Genomic DNA, 15,624 nt, shown 5'->3' with positions numbered 1-15,624 from the left:
CCCTATGTTCACTGCAGCATTATCTATAATAGCCAAGATTTGGAAGCAACTGAAGTGCCTGCCCATCACTTGATGAGTAGATAAAAAAGCTGTGGTACATTTACACAATGAAATATTACTCAAATGCAAAAAAGATGGAAATTATATCTTTTGGGACAGCATAGATGGACCTGGAGAGTATTATGGTAAGTGAAATAAGCCAGTCAGAGAAAGAAAAGTACCACATGATTTCACTTACATGTGAATCTAATGGAACAAAATTAACAAATGAAGTAGAAATGGACACAGAGATCAGAGAACAGACTGACAGCTGTTAAGGAGTGGAGGGGGGCTGGGGGACTGCGTGGAAAAAGGTGAAGGGGTAAGCAAAAAACAACAACTCATAGACCCAGACAACAGTATGGTGACTACCAGAGGGAAAGTTGGGTAGGGGAGGTAGAAGAGGGTAAGGGGGATAAAAATGCTGATGGAAGGAGACTTGACTTGGGGTGGTGACCACATAATACAATACACAGATGATATATTATAAAACTGTACACCTGAAGCCTATATAATTTTATTAACCAATGTCACCCCAGTAAATTCAATTAAAAAATAAAAGTAAATAAAATTTACACAATGGTTGATTTTCCTACTTCACTATGCTGGTGTTTTGGAATTCTGAGAAACATTCTTAGTTCTATTGGATGTTTCAAACTTAAAACCCTAGAGTTTATTTGGAAAACAAAAAATAAAAAAGCCTACCCATGCCTTCAAAATACAGCTCAAATTCTATCTCTTCTAAGAAACTTAACCAGATACTCCAAACTAAACAAATCCTTATCCTTCTCAACATAAGCTCTCTTATTTAACAATCTAATTATACATGGCCATCAGATAAAAACATAAAGCAAACTATGTAAGAATTATCTAATTTTCATGCATTTTTAGCAAGCTTCTCTTTCTTGTTTATAATAGTAATGAAAACAATAACAATTTCTATTTAATCAGTAATTAAGATAACCCAGGCTCTGTTCTAAGCAAGAACACAGATCACCTGACTCATTGTTGACCTCAGCCCAGTAGGGTGGTAAATTATCCCATGTGTTATCTGAAGTGAAGAATTATTCAGTTGTCCTTGTTAAGCACTTCTCCCTACCCAGCACTGGAAAGTATGCAGCCATGGAGGGTAAGGGAAAAGAACAAACACTACTTTATACTATCCCACTTACTCAGATGTTTTGGACTAAGATATCATGGCTGAAATGGACTTTACCAGTTTACATAATGCTGATTCTAGATACTTACCTTTCTTCTTCTCCAGAGAGTAATACTTCCTTCCCTCAGACACCCAACAACGGGTACATGTTTAAGTAAGGTGCCCAATCGTCCTCCTTTAGGAAGGACAGTCCTTCTTTTGTAAGTTCTGTCCTCCCTCAAAAAGTATCCTCCTACATGTCCTCCTTTTTGATACTGGAAGACTAATCTGTAAATGTCCGTATTCGATTGATGCAAAGTCAATCCATTGCGTGTGATGTGACGTATTTGTATTTGACATGATGATTCGTCAAGGATGAGTACAGTGCAGGGAGACGCGATTGTGAGACGCATGCGCTCTGCATGGGAGACCTTGAGAGAGTCTGAGCAAATGGTTTTGTGTACCTCTTACTGAAACACCACACGGCACATACGACATTGAAGACTCACAATTATTTCTTTCTCAGTGAATATTCAATCATAGGTAAGCACAATTCACATTTTATTAATTCATTATCTATTTAATAATTTCCAAATATGTATAATTTTATTTATAAGTATTTTCCCAAAATTTGAGTTTTAAAGTGGAAATCTAACCTCAAACCATATCTATTTTATTTTTAATTTTTTTTTTAATTTATTTTATTTTTGTGGCAGAGACAGAGAGAGAGAGTTAGAGAGAGGGACAGACAGGAAGGGAGAGAGATGAGAAACATCAATTCTTCGCTGCTGCTCCTTAGTTGTTCATTGATTGATTTCTCATACGTGCCTTGACCATGGGGCTACAGCAGACCGAGTGACCCCTTGCTCCAGCCAGTGACCTTGGGCTCAAGCTGGTGAGCCTTGCTCAAACCAGATGAGCCTGCGCTCAAGCTGGCGACCTCGGGGTCTCGAACCGGGATCCTCTACGTCCCAGTCCGACACTCTATCCATTGCGCCACCGCCTGGTCAGGCAAATTTTTTTTATTATTCATTTTTTATGGCCCTGGCCGGTTGGCTCAGCGGTGGAGCGTCGGCCTGGCGTGCAGGGGACCCGGGTTCGATTCCCGGCCAGGGCACAAAGGAGAAGCGCCCATTTGCTTCTCCACCCCCCTCCTCCTTCCTCTCTGTCTCTCTCTTCCCCTCCCGCAGCCAAGGCTCCATTGGAGCAAAGATGGCCCGGGCGCTGGGGATGGCTCCTTGGCCTCTGCCCCAGGCGCTAGAGTGGCTCTGGTCGCGGCAGAGCGTCGCCCCTGGCGGGCGTACCAGGTGGATCCCGGTCGGGCGCATGCGGAAGTCTGTCTGACTGTCTCTCCCCGTTTCCAGCTTCAGAAAAATATACGCGCCTCATATATTGTAAATATCTAATTGTACATACGAAACAAAGTGGTTGTCTCTGGGGAGAGGGCTGGAGTATAGGATCTCACTTTTCATGTTATATGTCGCTTGAAATTTTATGTTTTTAATTCTTTAGAACAGTGATTTTCAACCTTTTTTTTTCATGGCACAAACACACACTAATTACTAAAGTCAGTGCCCCTGACTAAATACAACCATTTTCATCTCATGGCACAAATAAATTAGTTACTAAGGAAGAAGAGGTCAGGGCCCCTTTTTCTTTAGTAATTAGTTTATGAGTGCGTGAGAAACAAAGGTTGAAAATCACTGCTTTAGAAAATCAAACCAACAATTCACTTCACCCAAATATTAAAATATTCACATACATATCAGGGTCAAAGATGCTGCTGATGTAGAGAGATGCCATGGCTTGAAGGCAGGACCAGTAGAAAAGGACCCAGGCAGGACTTCTTCGCCTCCCTGCCCATTCACATCCCCCTTTTCTCCCACCTCCGTTGTCAACCTGGACCCAGACCAGTCTGAGGGGAAATGAGACTGCAGAGATGTCTGAGGGAGAATCCCAGAGACCCATGTTGTGACAGCAGGGGGAGGGGAGGTAAGACAAAGGCCCAGGGGCAGGCAATATCACTGGCAGTCACAGAGGGATACTCCTCAGCCTGCCTGAGACAGCTGTTCCTATTTAAGCGGAGACCTTTGTGTTATGTTTATTCCAAATCTCCTTCCTTTGCTGTTGATAGAAGGTGGTCCCAAGTTAGTTCACTACTTCCTCCTGATCAGCTATGGGCTCAGTGTAAAGCCAGTAGCCACGGCACCATCACAGCTGCCTGGTCCATGCAGGTTTGCATTAGATTCTGACAGATGGTAATGAAACAATGGAGCCAAGAACTGGTGGGCCATTACCTTTAATCTTAGCTTGCACCTGGTGGGCAAGTAAAAACACACACTGGGCTCCAAAACCCACTCATTCAGTGCTCACAAAGCTACTGACTTATCCGACTTTCCTAGAATCAAAGGTTTTTAGCTCACCAGACTTCTTCACCTCTGTTCCCCATCTCCTCCTCTCTGAACAAACTGGCTTCTCACTCAATACTCCGCCATCTTGTCTGCTTCTCCTGGCCTCCTCCACATGGCCTTTCTCTGCTCTCCTACAGCATGGGCTCCTCCTAGAACATAATCACCTCTTCTCCTGGAACAATGTGATCTCTCTTCCTTTTAAAACCTTTTGGTGTGAAAGCCCTCCCCCAACACATATTGACATAATCACACCCATCCCAAGCAATCACCTGGGCAATGGGCTTCTACGTGGGCAGCACCATCTTTAACAAAGTGAGCATAATATATTTTATCTGCCCAACACTTAGAAATCAGATAATAACATAGAACTGCTTATAAATTATAGGTACACAGGCTTTCAACAAGCACCTTTGGGACTCTGAGAAATTTATTTACTTGAATGCACAGACTTTGAAAATTATCTTAATTTTATGGTCTTCAGTTATAATCTGGAGGTGAAAGTACATATTGGTTGAGTTCTATGTAGGCAAGGTGCTATTAATAAAGGGGTTATTAGGCCCTGGCCAGTTTGCTCAGTGGTTGAGTGTCGGCCCAGCATGTGTATGTCCCAGGTTCGATTCCCGATCAGGGCACACAGGAGAAGTGACCATCTGCTTCTCCACCTCTCCCTCTCCCCTTCTCTCTCTCTCTGTCTCTCTCTCTCTCTCTTCCCCTCCCACAGCTATGGCTCAATTGGTTCAAACACATCAGCCCATGGCACTGAGAATGGCTCTGTGGAGCCTCCACCTCAGGTGCTAAAAATAGCTCGGTTATAAGCATGGCTCAGACGAACAGAGCATAGGCCCCAGAATCGGGTTGCTGGGTGGATCTCAGTCAGGGTGCATGCAGGAGTCTGTCTCTCTATCTTCTCTTCCCACATTGGAAAAAGAAGAAGAAAAAAAGGGGGGCGTGTTGTCAGCATAAGAAGCACACATACAATCCCTTGGATATGTAATTATGTAAATTTAAAACAACCAATAGCCCCACCTCAACCTTCAAAACCTTCAACAATTAACCAAAAATATCCTCAAAATTTTAGCTGTTGCATCAAAAGTTATACTCTGAATAAAAAGTGATAAATAAAACTTATAATTTGTTATTCTATCCCTAAGTCTTTAAATTATACTACTTGGCCCCGGCCAGTTGCTCAGTGGTAGAGCGTCAGCCTGGCATTCGGGAGTCCTGGGTTCGATTCCCGGCCAGGGCACACAGGAGAAGCACCCATCTGCTTCTCCACCCCTCTTCCCCTCCCGCAGCCAAGGCTCCATTGGAGCAAAGTTGGCCTCGGGCGCTGAGGATGGTTCCATGGCCTCTGCCTCAGGCACCAGAATGGCCCTGGTTTCAACAGAGCAACACCCCAGATGGGCAGAGCATCACCCCCTGGTGGGCATGCCGATGGATCCCGGTTGGGCACATGCGGAGTCTGTCTGACTGCCTCCCCGTTTCCAACTTCAGAAAAATACAAAAAAAAATTATAATACTACTATCCTAATTGGACCTTATATATAAAGATATATCTAAGTGATTTTCTTTTTTACTCACCTTACTGCTGAAAAAAAATATTCTGTATTCAGTTTCCATACAGTCTCATTTTAAAAATTCACTCTGCCCTGGACTCCTCAGTAAACTTTACTGACCATTACTGACCAATAATAAATCCTGAAAACCCAGCACAATCAATCTCCATATTTCCCGAAGACACAGAAGTAGCTCCCCCGACCCCTACCCCAGATGGCTCCATATTAGCATTCTCATATATTCAAACATTCCAGCAAACAGTTCACTTAAGAGAAATGAAAAATAATTCCCTCTGAGAATTGTAGTCTACTGACTTCGTAAAAACTAAGTAAGGATTACTTTAAAGCTACACAACCAAATTTATGAGAGAAAGCACAACTATTTCTTTCTTTTTTTATTGATTGATTGACTGGCTGATTGATTGAGTTTAGCAAGAGAGGAAGGGGGGAAGGAAGGCAGAGAGAAAGAGAGACAGGAACATCAGTCTGTTCCTATATGTGCCCTGACTGGGCATCGAACTGGCAACCTCCATGCTTTAGGACGATGGTCTAACCAAGCTATCCAACCAGGGCAGCAGCACTATTTCTTTAATTAACAGTAACATAATGATTCCAGAATTTGTCCCTCTAAATCAAGTTACCTATTATCTATGGGTATGTCTTAACTGGGCTATTATATCAAGGCTTTCTACGGATAGAAAACACACCCAGTTCATCTTAGTATCTCCACAGTCCATCACTTTGTGCATAATCAGCCCTCAAAGATAAAACGTTAACAACTAGCCAAATCCACCTAAACTTTTAGTTTTGGCTACAGAATAATCCAACTAACTGGAAAATTAAATTTTAAAATTCTTGCTATAAAACTTTAAAGAAGGTTATTTCTCAAAGTTCTTTTTCAAAATGAAAAGCAAAGGTATGATCTCAATTTCAAACAGCCCAACTACTAACTCCTTAACCAGAAGAATACAAGTACTGATTTCAGTAAAGTAAAACCTATGTAGCCACTACCTCTCCCCTTCCTTTACATAGGAGGTCAAAGAGGAACCAAACCCTACTCGTTTCAGCCAGATCTGCAACCTGGTCAGTTAACTTTACATTCCTTACGAGCCTAAGAGTAAGCAACTAATATTTCAAGTAATATTGCAACTTAAAATATCCCAAAATTGTTTAACATTTAACCTTTATTTCTTGAAATCAGCGGAAAGCTTTTACACATATAAAATAAAACCATACACAAGCAACTTAAGAGATTTTCCCAATCATATCTAACTTTATACAGAAAAAAAAAAAGATGTAGAATAACTTGAACTTCAGAGAATGACAAAAAGTAATTCTTGCATCCAAAAACAAAAGATCAATGTTCAAACACAAGAACTGAATAAAGATCGTTTAACCGAGACAAATCCACCAATGTTACAGATGTAAGAGGTATAGAAAACTCAGAGGTAGAAGGCACCTTTGAGACTACCTATTAATAGGGTGATTAATTAATCCCCTCAGTTAACAGATGAAAGAGAAAAGCTATGGGACCTGCACTTAAAATAATGGCCTTAAAGTCCAAAATTAAGGTGAAAATATCTTGGAAAACTTGTAAATGTACTCATCAATGGTATTGCTCTTAATATGTATCATTACAACACTGAAAACATCCCTAACAGGAAAATAAATTATTAGAGGCAGCCTGCAGTACAGTAACAGGCATGGTCTTTGGACCCCAAAAGATACAGACTTAAATGCCAACTTCTCCACTTGAGAGAGCTGTGAGACCTATAGCAGCAAATCACTTCATATTTGACATCATTTACCTCATCTGTAGAGTGAGGGGCTACTACCATCTTCCTCACAGGGTTGTATAAGGGATTAAAAATTTACATAAAAGAGCTTGGCACAGTGCCTGGAACTCAGTGAGTATTCAATAAATACTGTTTTTATTGGCAACTATTAATATTCACTCACTAGAATATTATACAGATGTTTCAAATACTACAGTGTGTCCGTAAAGTCATGGTGCACTTTTGATCGGTCACAGGAAAGCAACAAAAGACAATAGAAATGTGAAATCTGCACCAAATAAAAGGAAAACTCTCCCAGTTTCATACCTACCTGTTCAGTGCAGTTCAATGTGGGCTCACGCACAGATTTTCTAGGGCTCCTTAGGTAGCTATCCCGTATAACCTCTACAGACTGGTCACTGACTGATGGCCTACCAGAACAGGGTTTCTCCACCAAACTGCCGGTTTCCTTCAACTGCTTATCCCACCCAGTAATGTTATTCCTACGTGGTGGCGCTTCGTTATAAACGCGCCAATACTCACGTTGCACTTTGGTCACGGATTCGAATTTAGCGAGCCACAGAACACACTGAACTGTCCTCTGTACTGTCCACATCTCGACTGGCATGGCCGTGGGCTGCTTCACTGTATACATGGTGTTACATCATCATCTGCGCATGCGCACATGCTGCCACATCATCCTACAGAAACTGGGAGGGTTTTCCTTTTATTTGGTTCAGATTTCACATTTCTATCGTCTTTTGTTGCTTTCCTGTGACCGGTCAAAAGTGCACCATGACTTTACAGACACACTGTAGTTATAGGAAAATCTATATATACAAAATCTGTACTGTTAAACAATGGTAGTATGATCCCGCTTATATGTGTAAAAAAACTAAACATACATATGTAAATGCAGAGCAAAAAGTATAAAAAATGCTAACATTTTATGGGAAAAGAAAGAAATTTGTTGGTAAAAGTGAGTAAAACATTTTACTTTATGTTCTTCTATACTGTTTTACTTCAAACATGTACGTAGGTATTTTAAATAGGTTTTTAAAAATAAGATGATTTATAGATAAAGTAGCAAAAAAAGAAAAATGGCATAATGTATATAATACACATACTAAAGTTATACATATACCATGATTATAATGTAAAAACTGATGTACCATTTTGATAAAGACTAAAAAAAATACCGAATTATACCAGTTAATTTTTTTTTTATCTGTTTCCAAAATTTTCGGTCAAAAAACTCTTTTCATTCTAAATGATAATCCAAAATGTAGTTCATATTTTAATACCATCTTTTTCGCTGGCTTACATTCTATGACTAATTTAATTTTTAAAAATCATAAACACAAGACTTTTCCTCATCTCACTTGGTAGTTCTCTGGTCAATGTGAACTTAACCTGTAGTTATTTCCCTTGACTGTTTTCCTACTGTTGCTTCAATTTCACCTAGAAGCCAAAATACCTACCAATGGCCTAAATACCTCTCAACCACAAAAAAGGTCAGTAATAAGGTATCAGAAAGTAAAAACTATTAAATAGATCCATAGAGCCTCCACATGAGATTAATGTTACCCTAATATTTTTTATTAGCATGGAGAAACCAACTATGATCAATTAAGCCAAGAGAAAAAATATTTACATACTCTTTCAAAAAGTCAATAGGATTATAGTATATTTTGAAGTTCATAAAGAAACATTTAAACCATTCTACACAGATACCTCACTATACAGTTTAAAAGCAATTTTACTTGTCATTCTTCTGAAAACCCCACCAGCTACTATATGGGAACATGTAGAACCGAAAGTCATATCCCACATCCAATGCCTCTATATCATGTCTTTTTCACCATCCCACATCACATTATTAATTTTCATATGGTTTACTATAAGAGCAACCACATTTCTTATCTCCTTGGAGCATGATGCATCCTGGAAATCTATGAACTCTCTTCTACTTTGTCCTGCTAGGCAAGGCAGAGCAGGGCAAAAGCCCCTGTATATAGATGACTTACCAAGATTACTGATCTTTCCAGATGACAGAACTAATAAACACTGAAACTACAGCATAACCCAAGCAGGATAACCAAACACAATGAATGGGTCAGAAAACTAAGCCTTGGGAAGAGTGGCTGAAGGAACTAAGGGCACTTAACTGAGAAAAGAGGAAAAACCACACGCACACACACACACACACAAACACACACACATTTTGTCATCACACCCATAAAAGGCCAGTATATAAAGGAATCAGATATGCTGTATGGCCCACAAGGTTAAAAAACAAAGGCAATTCAACACTGTTCAACAAACATTAACTAGTTATTAACTCTACATCAGATGTTTGTGCTCCATCAAACATACAACAGTGAATAAGAGAGACTGCTGGACGGGGTGGAGGAGGTATATGGGGGAAAATAGTGATGAACAAAGATTTGACTGGAAGGGGTGGTTGAACACACAATAAAGTATACAGATGTGTTGTAGAGCTGGGCACCTGAAACCTATATAACTATGTTAACTGGTGTCACCTCAATAGAACTCAAAAAAAAAGAAAAAAGAGTGGTGAATAAGGGAAGTCCTAATCCTCAAGAAGTTCAGATTACTAGAGGAGACAAGAAAATCAATAACACAGACCCTGGCTGATGGCTCAGTGGATAGATCATTGGCCCATGTATGAACGTCCTGGGTTCGATTCCCAGTCAGGGCACAGAAGAGAAACGACCATCTGCTTCTCCCTCCCCTATCGCTTCTCTCCCTCTTCCCCTCCCACAGCCAGTGGCTAGACTGGATCGAGCATGGCCTCAGGCACTGAGGATGGCTCAGTTGGTCCAAGAGCATCAGCCTCAGGCACTAAAAATAGCGCAGTATTTGACCATCAGCCCCAGATGGGGTTGCCAGGTGGATCCTGGTTGGGGCACATGTGGGAGTCTGTTGAGAAGGAAGAAGGGAAAGGAAGAGGGAGGGAGGGAGGGAGGGAGGGAGGGAGGGAGGGAGGGAGGGAAGGGAAAAGAGAAAGAGAAAGAAAGGGAAAGAAAATCAGTAATATAAGATAAAAAGAACTCAGAAAGCTATGAGAACACAGAGAATGATGACTCTAATTCTTTGGAAGAGGAGGCAGGCAGAGAAAAATGCACTAACTAGATGAGTGGACAAGGTGGGGAGTGAGTGGCATGAACAGGAAGAAAGAATAGCATGGAGACATGAAGCTCTGCAGTGAGTCTGGAGAGGTGGTGCAGCACCACCAGCACGTTAAACCAGGATGGGGGAGGCCAGTGGTAAAGAATACAAAAGGTCTCACAATCTCCATGCCAAGAAGTTTAGGCTCTAACATTCAAGCTGTGGAACTCTTATAAGAGAGAGCAAGTATGAGTGACATGGCATGCTCAGAAAAACATATAAGACAGCTCATTCCAGAAGAAGGAGAAACTTCTAAAGGATAACAGTAGAAATAAGGAGATTAACTATGGAGCCAAGACTATTGGTCTAGGTGGAAATGATGATGGAAAGATACAGATTCAGATTCAATATCTAGGCAGTAAACATCAAACATAATGACCAGCTAAGGGCATGAGGGTAAAAGGGCAGAGTCTTTAGAATGACTTCTAGACCTCAACTTGGTTGGCTGGTGGGACAGTGACATCCAATGCAGGTAACACAGGAAGACAAACCCATGCACTCAAACCAGATGAGCAGCCTGGGCCAGAAATTGTTTGGTTACAGTATGGAGAATGGAGATGAGGGAAGCAGGAGGGGAGAGGAGCCCCGATGAATTTACCTTAGTTCTTGTGCTGATACAGGGTGTCTATTCAGTGGAGCTACTAAGTAGTACGCGAAACAAAGTGAACTAGGAGAGTCACGAGCTTACAGGGAGCAAATGAAGACACGTGCACAACGAGATCAACCTTAGGTATCAATATCTAATGAGGGAGTGAAAGAAACACCTGAAAAGCAAGAGAAGTATTGATCAGAGAAGTAAAAGATGAGGAGATAGGGTGATGCCAAAATAGGCAAGAGAAAAAAAAAATCAAGGGTGTGGAGGGTGAAAAACTTAAATGTCTTGCATAAAGCAAAGTTTACGAACAAAAGTTATTCAGAACAAATCACATCATCAAGTAAGTGATGATGAAGGCAGATAAGGGTTACCTATTCATGAGAAGTGTAACTTCGTGACCTCCACAGTACACCTCTGCAGTCCAGGTCACGGCTACCCTCTCCACCATTGTGACATTTTGTCAAATTACTCTTTTGCAATCTGACCAATGAATGGGAGATCTGGTTATTCTAATCATAAAATTTTTTATTTTAATTTCTACATATGTCATGTAACTCATAAGCAACCAATACTGGATTAAAACTTTTCACGAATTCTGTTCTCAGAGTACAAAATGTTGCTGCAGAACACGTGAACATAGCTGATCTAGTCTATTTCAAAGGCAAATTGATTTCAAACAAACTCTTAACATTGTCTTCCTAACCTTCAGCAGTCCTGCATCCCAATTCCACTTCATTACCATTCCTTAACCCCTTCCTTCTAATTAGAATAGACCTCAATTACACAGGCTGCTTGCTCTGTTCTGTCTTCTCTTCCCACCTTCCCTTTCTCCTTCCCTCCCTCCCTCCCTCTCTCCCTCCCTTCCTTCCTTCCCAAAACCAGACTGTGTGCCTAATCATTGCAATCCTTCCACCACTGCTGACCGTTTTCTAGCACCAGCACTTTCTTTCCTTTTTCTTCCACCTCAAGTCTACAGTCTACCCTAAAGTTGAAAATAACAAACACTCCATCTTCTTGTCCCACACCCTCTTTTCCTCCTCTTACTACCAAATATCTCCATTTCCCTACTACCTAGTTACTGTAATCTCCTACAGAAGGTTTCTGAGTCTGCCAATCTACAAAAAAATTAATAAATGAATAAATAAAACCACTGACAAATGACATCTGATTTACTGACAGCTGTTCTAAGATGCCCCTTACTTAGTTCTCAATTCCTTGACCTCTCTGAAACTTACCAGAGAACTGACCATCCCCTTCCTTATTGTAGTTACTCCTTCAGCTTTTTTGTAACTAGGCGAACAGTTTGTGGAAAACAATCTGAACCAAAAATCAGATCTGTGTTCTAGATCCAGCTATACTATTAACTAGCATGAACCTTCCCACCTCCACTCCTACTAACCTCTTAGATCTCATTTCTGAGACACATTGATATTGATACTCAGCCTAGGTTAGGTCCACACAAATGAAACTTTCTCAAAACCTATTTTCCTTTGTGATGCTTATCACAACTACTTAATTATATAATTAGCAGTTGAATGACTATCTTTCTTAAGCACACAACAGACTGTAAGCTCTATGAAGACAGAGTACACATTTCAGCAATGGCTTGCACCTCATCAGTACACGATAAAAGCCTATTGATAGACATTACACCACTTTCTAAGATACTGCTTATTATATTTTTAACCTAAGTAATAAAATCACAAGCACTTTATTAACTTTCAAAATTATGGACAAAATTTTAAACAGAAATTCCAATTACTTCAAACATACATAATACAATGAACTACATATAATATTTTACATATAAAATCAGAGTAAGAGAACTTGTTTTGCTCATCCACAAGAACAGAAAAGGCTGGATCAGTTACCTACATTTCAGGAAAAAATGAGTATTCTAATCCACGTTCACACTGAATTTGTCAAGTGGCAGTTTGATACTAAAACACTATTGTTTACTTAACTGTTTAGATAACACCCATTGGTGGCTTAGGTTTAAAGCTTTTAACATTGGTACAAAACTACGAGCTGTATTCTTTCTACTCTGCAAGAAAATCAAAAGAAAGTTTATCAGTCAAGTTCACTGCAGTGTGATTTTAAATATTTCACATAAATCAGGGGGAACCAAGTAATGGTTAAGTTGCCGCTGTGCCTGATGAGATGACTTTCAGATACAAAATTTCAGGTAGAGCAAGTACAAAAGTTTTGTTGAGTTTAATAACAGGCCACCTTGGTCAAACAGTTTAAACAGCTTACAAGGTAATGGCTCTCTTCAACTGCTGAGTGCATCCCGTTCCTCAACTACAACTGTAAGATCTTTACAGGAAGGTTTGGAGTTTTGTTAATTGCTCCCCCTCCTAAATAAACAGAAATGCAACTGATATCAATAATGTGTGATGTGTTAAAACCCTGAAAATGGCTTTTAAGGCTAAATGAATTTATATATTGGCACTTGAAGACAACGTACAAGTCCCTAAAACCCAATGCTTAGACAATTGCCTAGGTTAAGGGCAGTTAGGCTATAAATACAGTTGTAATCCCCGGGAAAGAAGCCTTTCATAAGGAAAACAGTAATACATATGTGATCACTTGAAGCCGATTCTCCAAGGAGCCCTCATCCTGAAGTCACAGCACTGATTCCAAAGGAGTCATTGTGTCCTTTTGACACCCGCTCTTCCCCAGCCTTGGGGCGGCAGTCTGCATGAGGAGTTCCTCGGGGTCAGCCAGCGCTTCCCTAGGACTTCAGCCGGGAAATCCCTGGCCAGGGAAGGTGAAGTTCAAGCCTCCCCTCACCGTGCCCCCCACGCCCCGTTCCTTTCCTGGAAATTAATGAATTGGCCCTACGATTGTTTATTTAATGAGGTGTGTAGTGGCCTCTACTGGTGCTTGTATGAGCACAAGAATGTCCCACTCTTACAAGTGGGATGAGCCTGGGGGAGGGGTGGGGTGGGGAGGGAGGCGAGGGGTGAACCTGCCTCCGGTACAAAGCGCCGAACTACACCCGGGAGCCCCGGACGCACCCTGCGGCCGCCCCACTCCCGACGGCGCCCCCGCCGCTTACTCCCCACCCCGCGCAACCCGCTTTCTCCCCAGCAAGCCTCGAATAGGCAGAGAAGTTGCTGCACGTTTCCTCTTGGATACTAAACAAATCACCGCAACCGCAGCCGGTGCCGGTGCGGCGCCCCCGCCCCCACCCCCACTCCCACCCGCCGCTTACCTGAGGACTGCGGCGGGGAGCCACTCCTGGCGGCCGAGGCGCCCGGCGCCCGGCGCCCGAGCAGCAGCATGCAGCAGAGCCAGAAGGAGGAGGTGCCGAGGAGTCGCCGAGCTCCCTGCTCCGCCGCCATCTCTTGCCCGCGAGCCGCGGCGGGGGCGGCGGCGGCAGCGCCGCGGAGCCCTCGCCTCCGTTCCTCCCTCGCGCCTCAGCCGGTCCCTCGCTGCAGGCTCGGCTCTGGCTGCCGCCGCCGCTGGTCCAGCCCGGTCGGCCCAGCCCGCGCGGCCCCTCTCGCGGGAGGGGAGACTGGGGGCGCCTCCCTCCTGCAGCGGGGCGAAGAGGGAGGAGAGCGGCAGTGGGGGGGGGGGGTGAGGGAGAATCAGTACATTCCGGGCCGACGAGGGGGGGGTCGGCGTCCAAGTCTCAGGAGCCGCCACCCGCCGCCGACTCCCGCTCCACACACAGGCGCGAGGGGGGCGGAGACCACGCCAGCGGGGAGGGGGCGGGGGCCGGGCGCACACCCCCGCGCACGCGCACTGCCCCGGCCCGCACCTCTCGGCTCCGCGCCTGGCCCGCCCCCGCTCCAGTCCCAGCCGCCGCCTGGCAGGCCAGCTCCCCTCCCCCACTCCTCCCCGGCTGCGGGCCAGAGCCGGGCGCGGGGCGCTGCTGCTGGCGTCAGGGAAACCCCGGAGAAGCGGCTCCTCCTCCTCCTCCTCCGCCTCCGCCTCCTCCGTCTCCTCCGTCTCCTCCGCCTCCTCCGCCTCCTCCGCCTCCTCCGCCTCCTCCGCCTCCTCCGCCTCCTCCGCCTCCTCCTCCTCCTCCTCCTCCTCTTTCTCCTCCTCCCCCCTTCCCCCCTGGGGTACGCCGCCTCGCGCAACCCTGCGGCCCGGGAGAGCTGCCTCGCTCACCTTCCGGGCACCTCCGGGCGCAGGGACCCGCGGGCGAAAAGCGCTCCGAGCTCCGCCCGTCCGGGAGTCCGGAGTGGATGTGCACCTCTCCACAGCCGGGCCAGGGGCCTCTATATAGGGCCTCAGAGGAAACCGAATGGCCTCCGGGAGGAAACCTGGGTGCGCGAAGGTCGGAGCGGTGATTTATGGGCTCGCCAGAAACAATAGTGAGCCCGGTGGTTCTGGCGGGGCCCTGACTCCTGACCGCCCACTTCCCGGCCGGACCGCCCTCGCCGTGCGCTGGCCCGGGACAGTGCCGGGCCCGCCCGGACCGCGGAACCCGCGTTCCCGCCCGCGTCACTCGGCCCCGGGCCAGGGAAGTCGGGTACAGACAAAGGTGCCTGCTGTCCACTCTGCCGGCTCGTGCGGAGCCGGGCCGAGCCCCATGACTCCGGGGCTGATCCTCTGTAAACGAAACCTTCGCCTCCTGTCTTTGTCGGGCACTTCTTATTCTCATACTTGGAAATCACGTCTTTTTCGCCTCAAAACCAGGAACAGGATAGATGTGATTTTTCTAAAACCACTGGTAATCGGGAGGCAGCACCCAGGCTATCCAAAATTGGGAGAAAGCAGCTTGTAGTTAACACTGCAGATGAAAATGTTACAAGCTGCACCAACGGAAAGTATTTTAAGAAAATTTCTTTGTATGGTTATTATGCACTTGTAGAGAATCATGTTTTGATTAACATGAGTTGGGTTTCGATTTCAGTCTGTATAGTCAATAACTAAACTGCAGCTTCCCACAAGAAGAGGGCTT

At 44.2% G+C, this 15,624-nt stretch overlaps 1 protein-coding gene across 6 annotated transcripts in view; it reads right to left on the bottom strand.

Annotated features, from left to right (window-relative positions):
* NEO1 (neogenin 1) overlaps window positions 1-15,125 on the bottom strand; it is a 227,818-nt gene extending 212,693 nt beyond the window's left edge. Inside the window, exons 1-2 of one of the 6 annotated variants that reach the window (XM_066388533.1) lie at window positions 14,829-15,125; window positions 13,924-14,243 (exon numbers count right to left, since the gene is read on the bottom strand). In XM_066388533.1, coding sequence (XP_066244630.1) covers window positions 13,924-14,053 — 130 coding nt within the window. In that variant the 5' untranslated portion in view covers window positions 14,054-14,243; window positions 14,829-15,125. Of the gene's footprint in view, window positions 1-13,923; window positions 14,443-14,828 lie in introns of those variants that run through there. The other 5 variants (XM_066388536.1, XM_066388538.1, XM_066388535.1 and 2 more) reach the window with 5 other exon arrangements.
* Between the last annotated feature and the right edge of the window lie 499 nt (window positions 15,126-15,624).

Source organism: Saccopteryx leptura, chromosome 6, assembly GCF_036850995.1.
Source record: "Saccopteryx leptura isolate mSacLep1 chromosome 6, mSacLep1_pri_phased_curated, whole genome shotgun sequence".
Taxonomy (NCBI): domain Eukaryota; kingdom Metazoa; phylum Chordata; class Mammalia; order Chiroptera; family Emballonuridae; genus Saccopteryx; species Saccopteryx leptura.
Note: the sequence above shows the minus strand (reverse complement) of the source record. Positions and strands in the feature narration are given on the sequence as shown.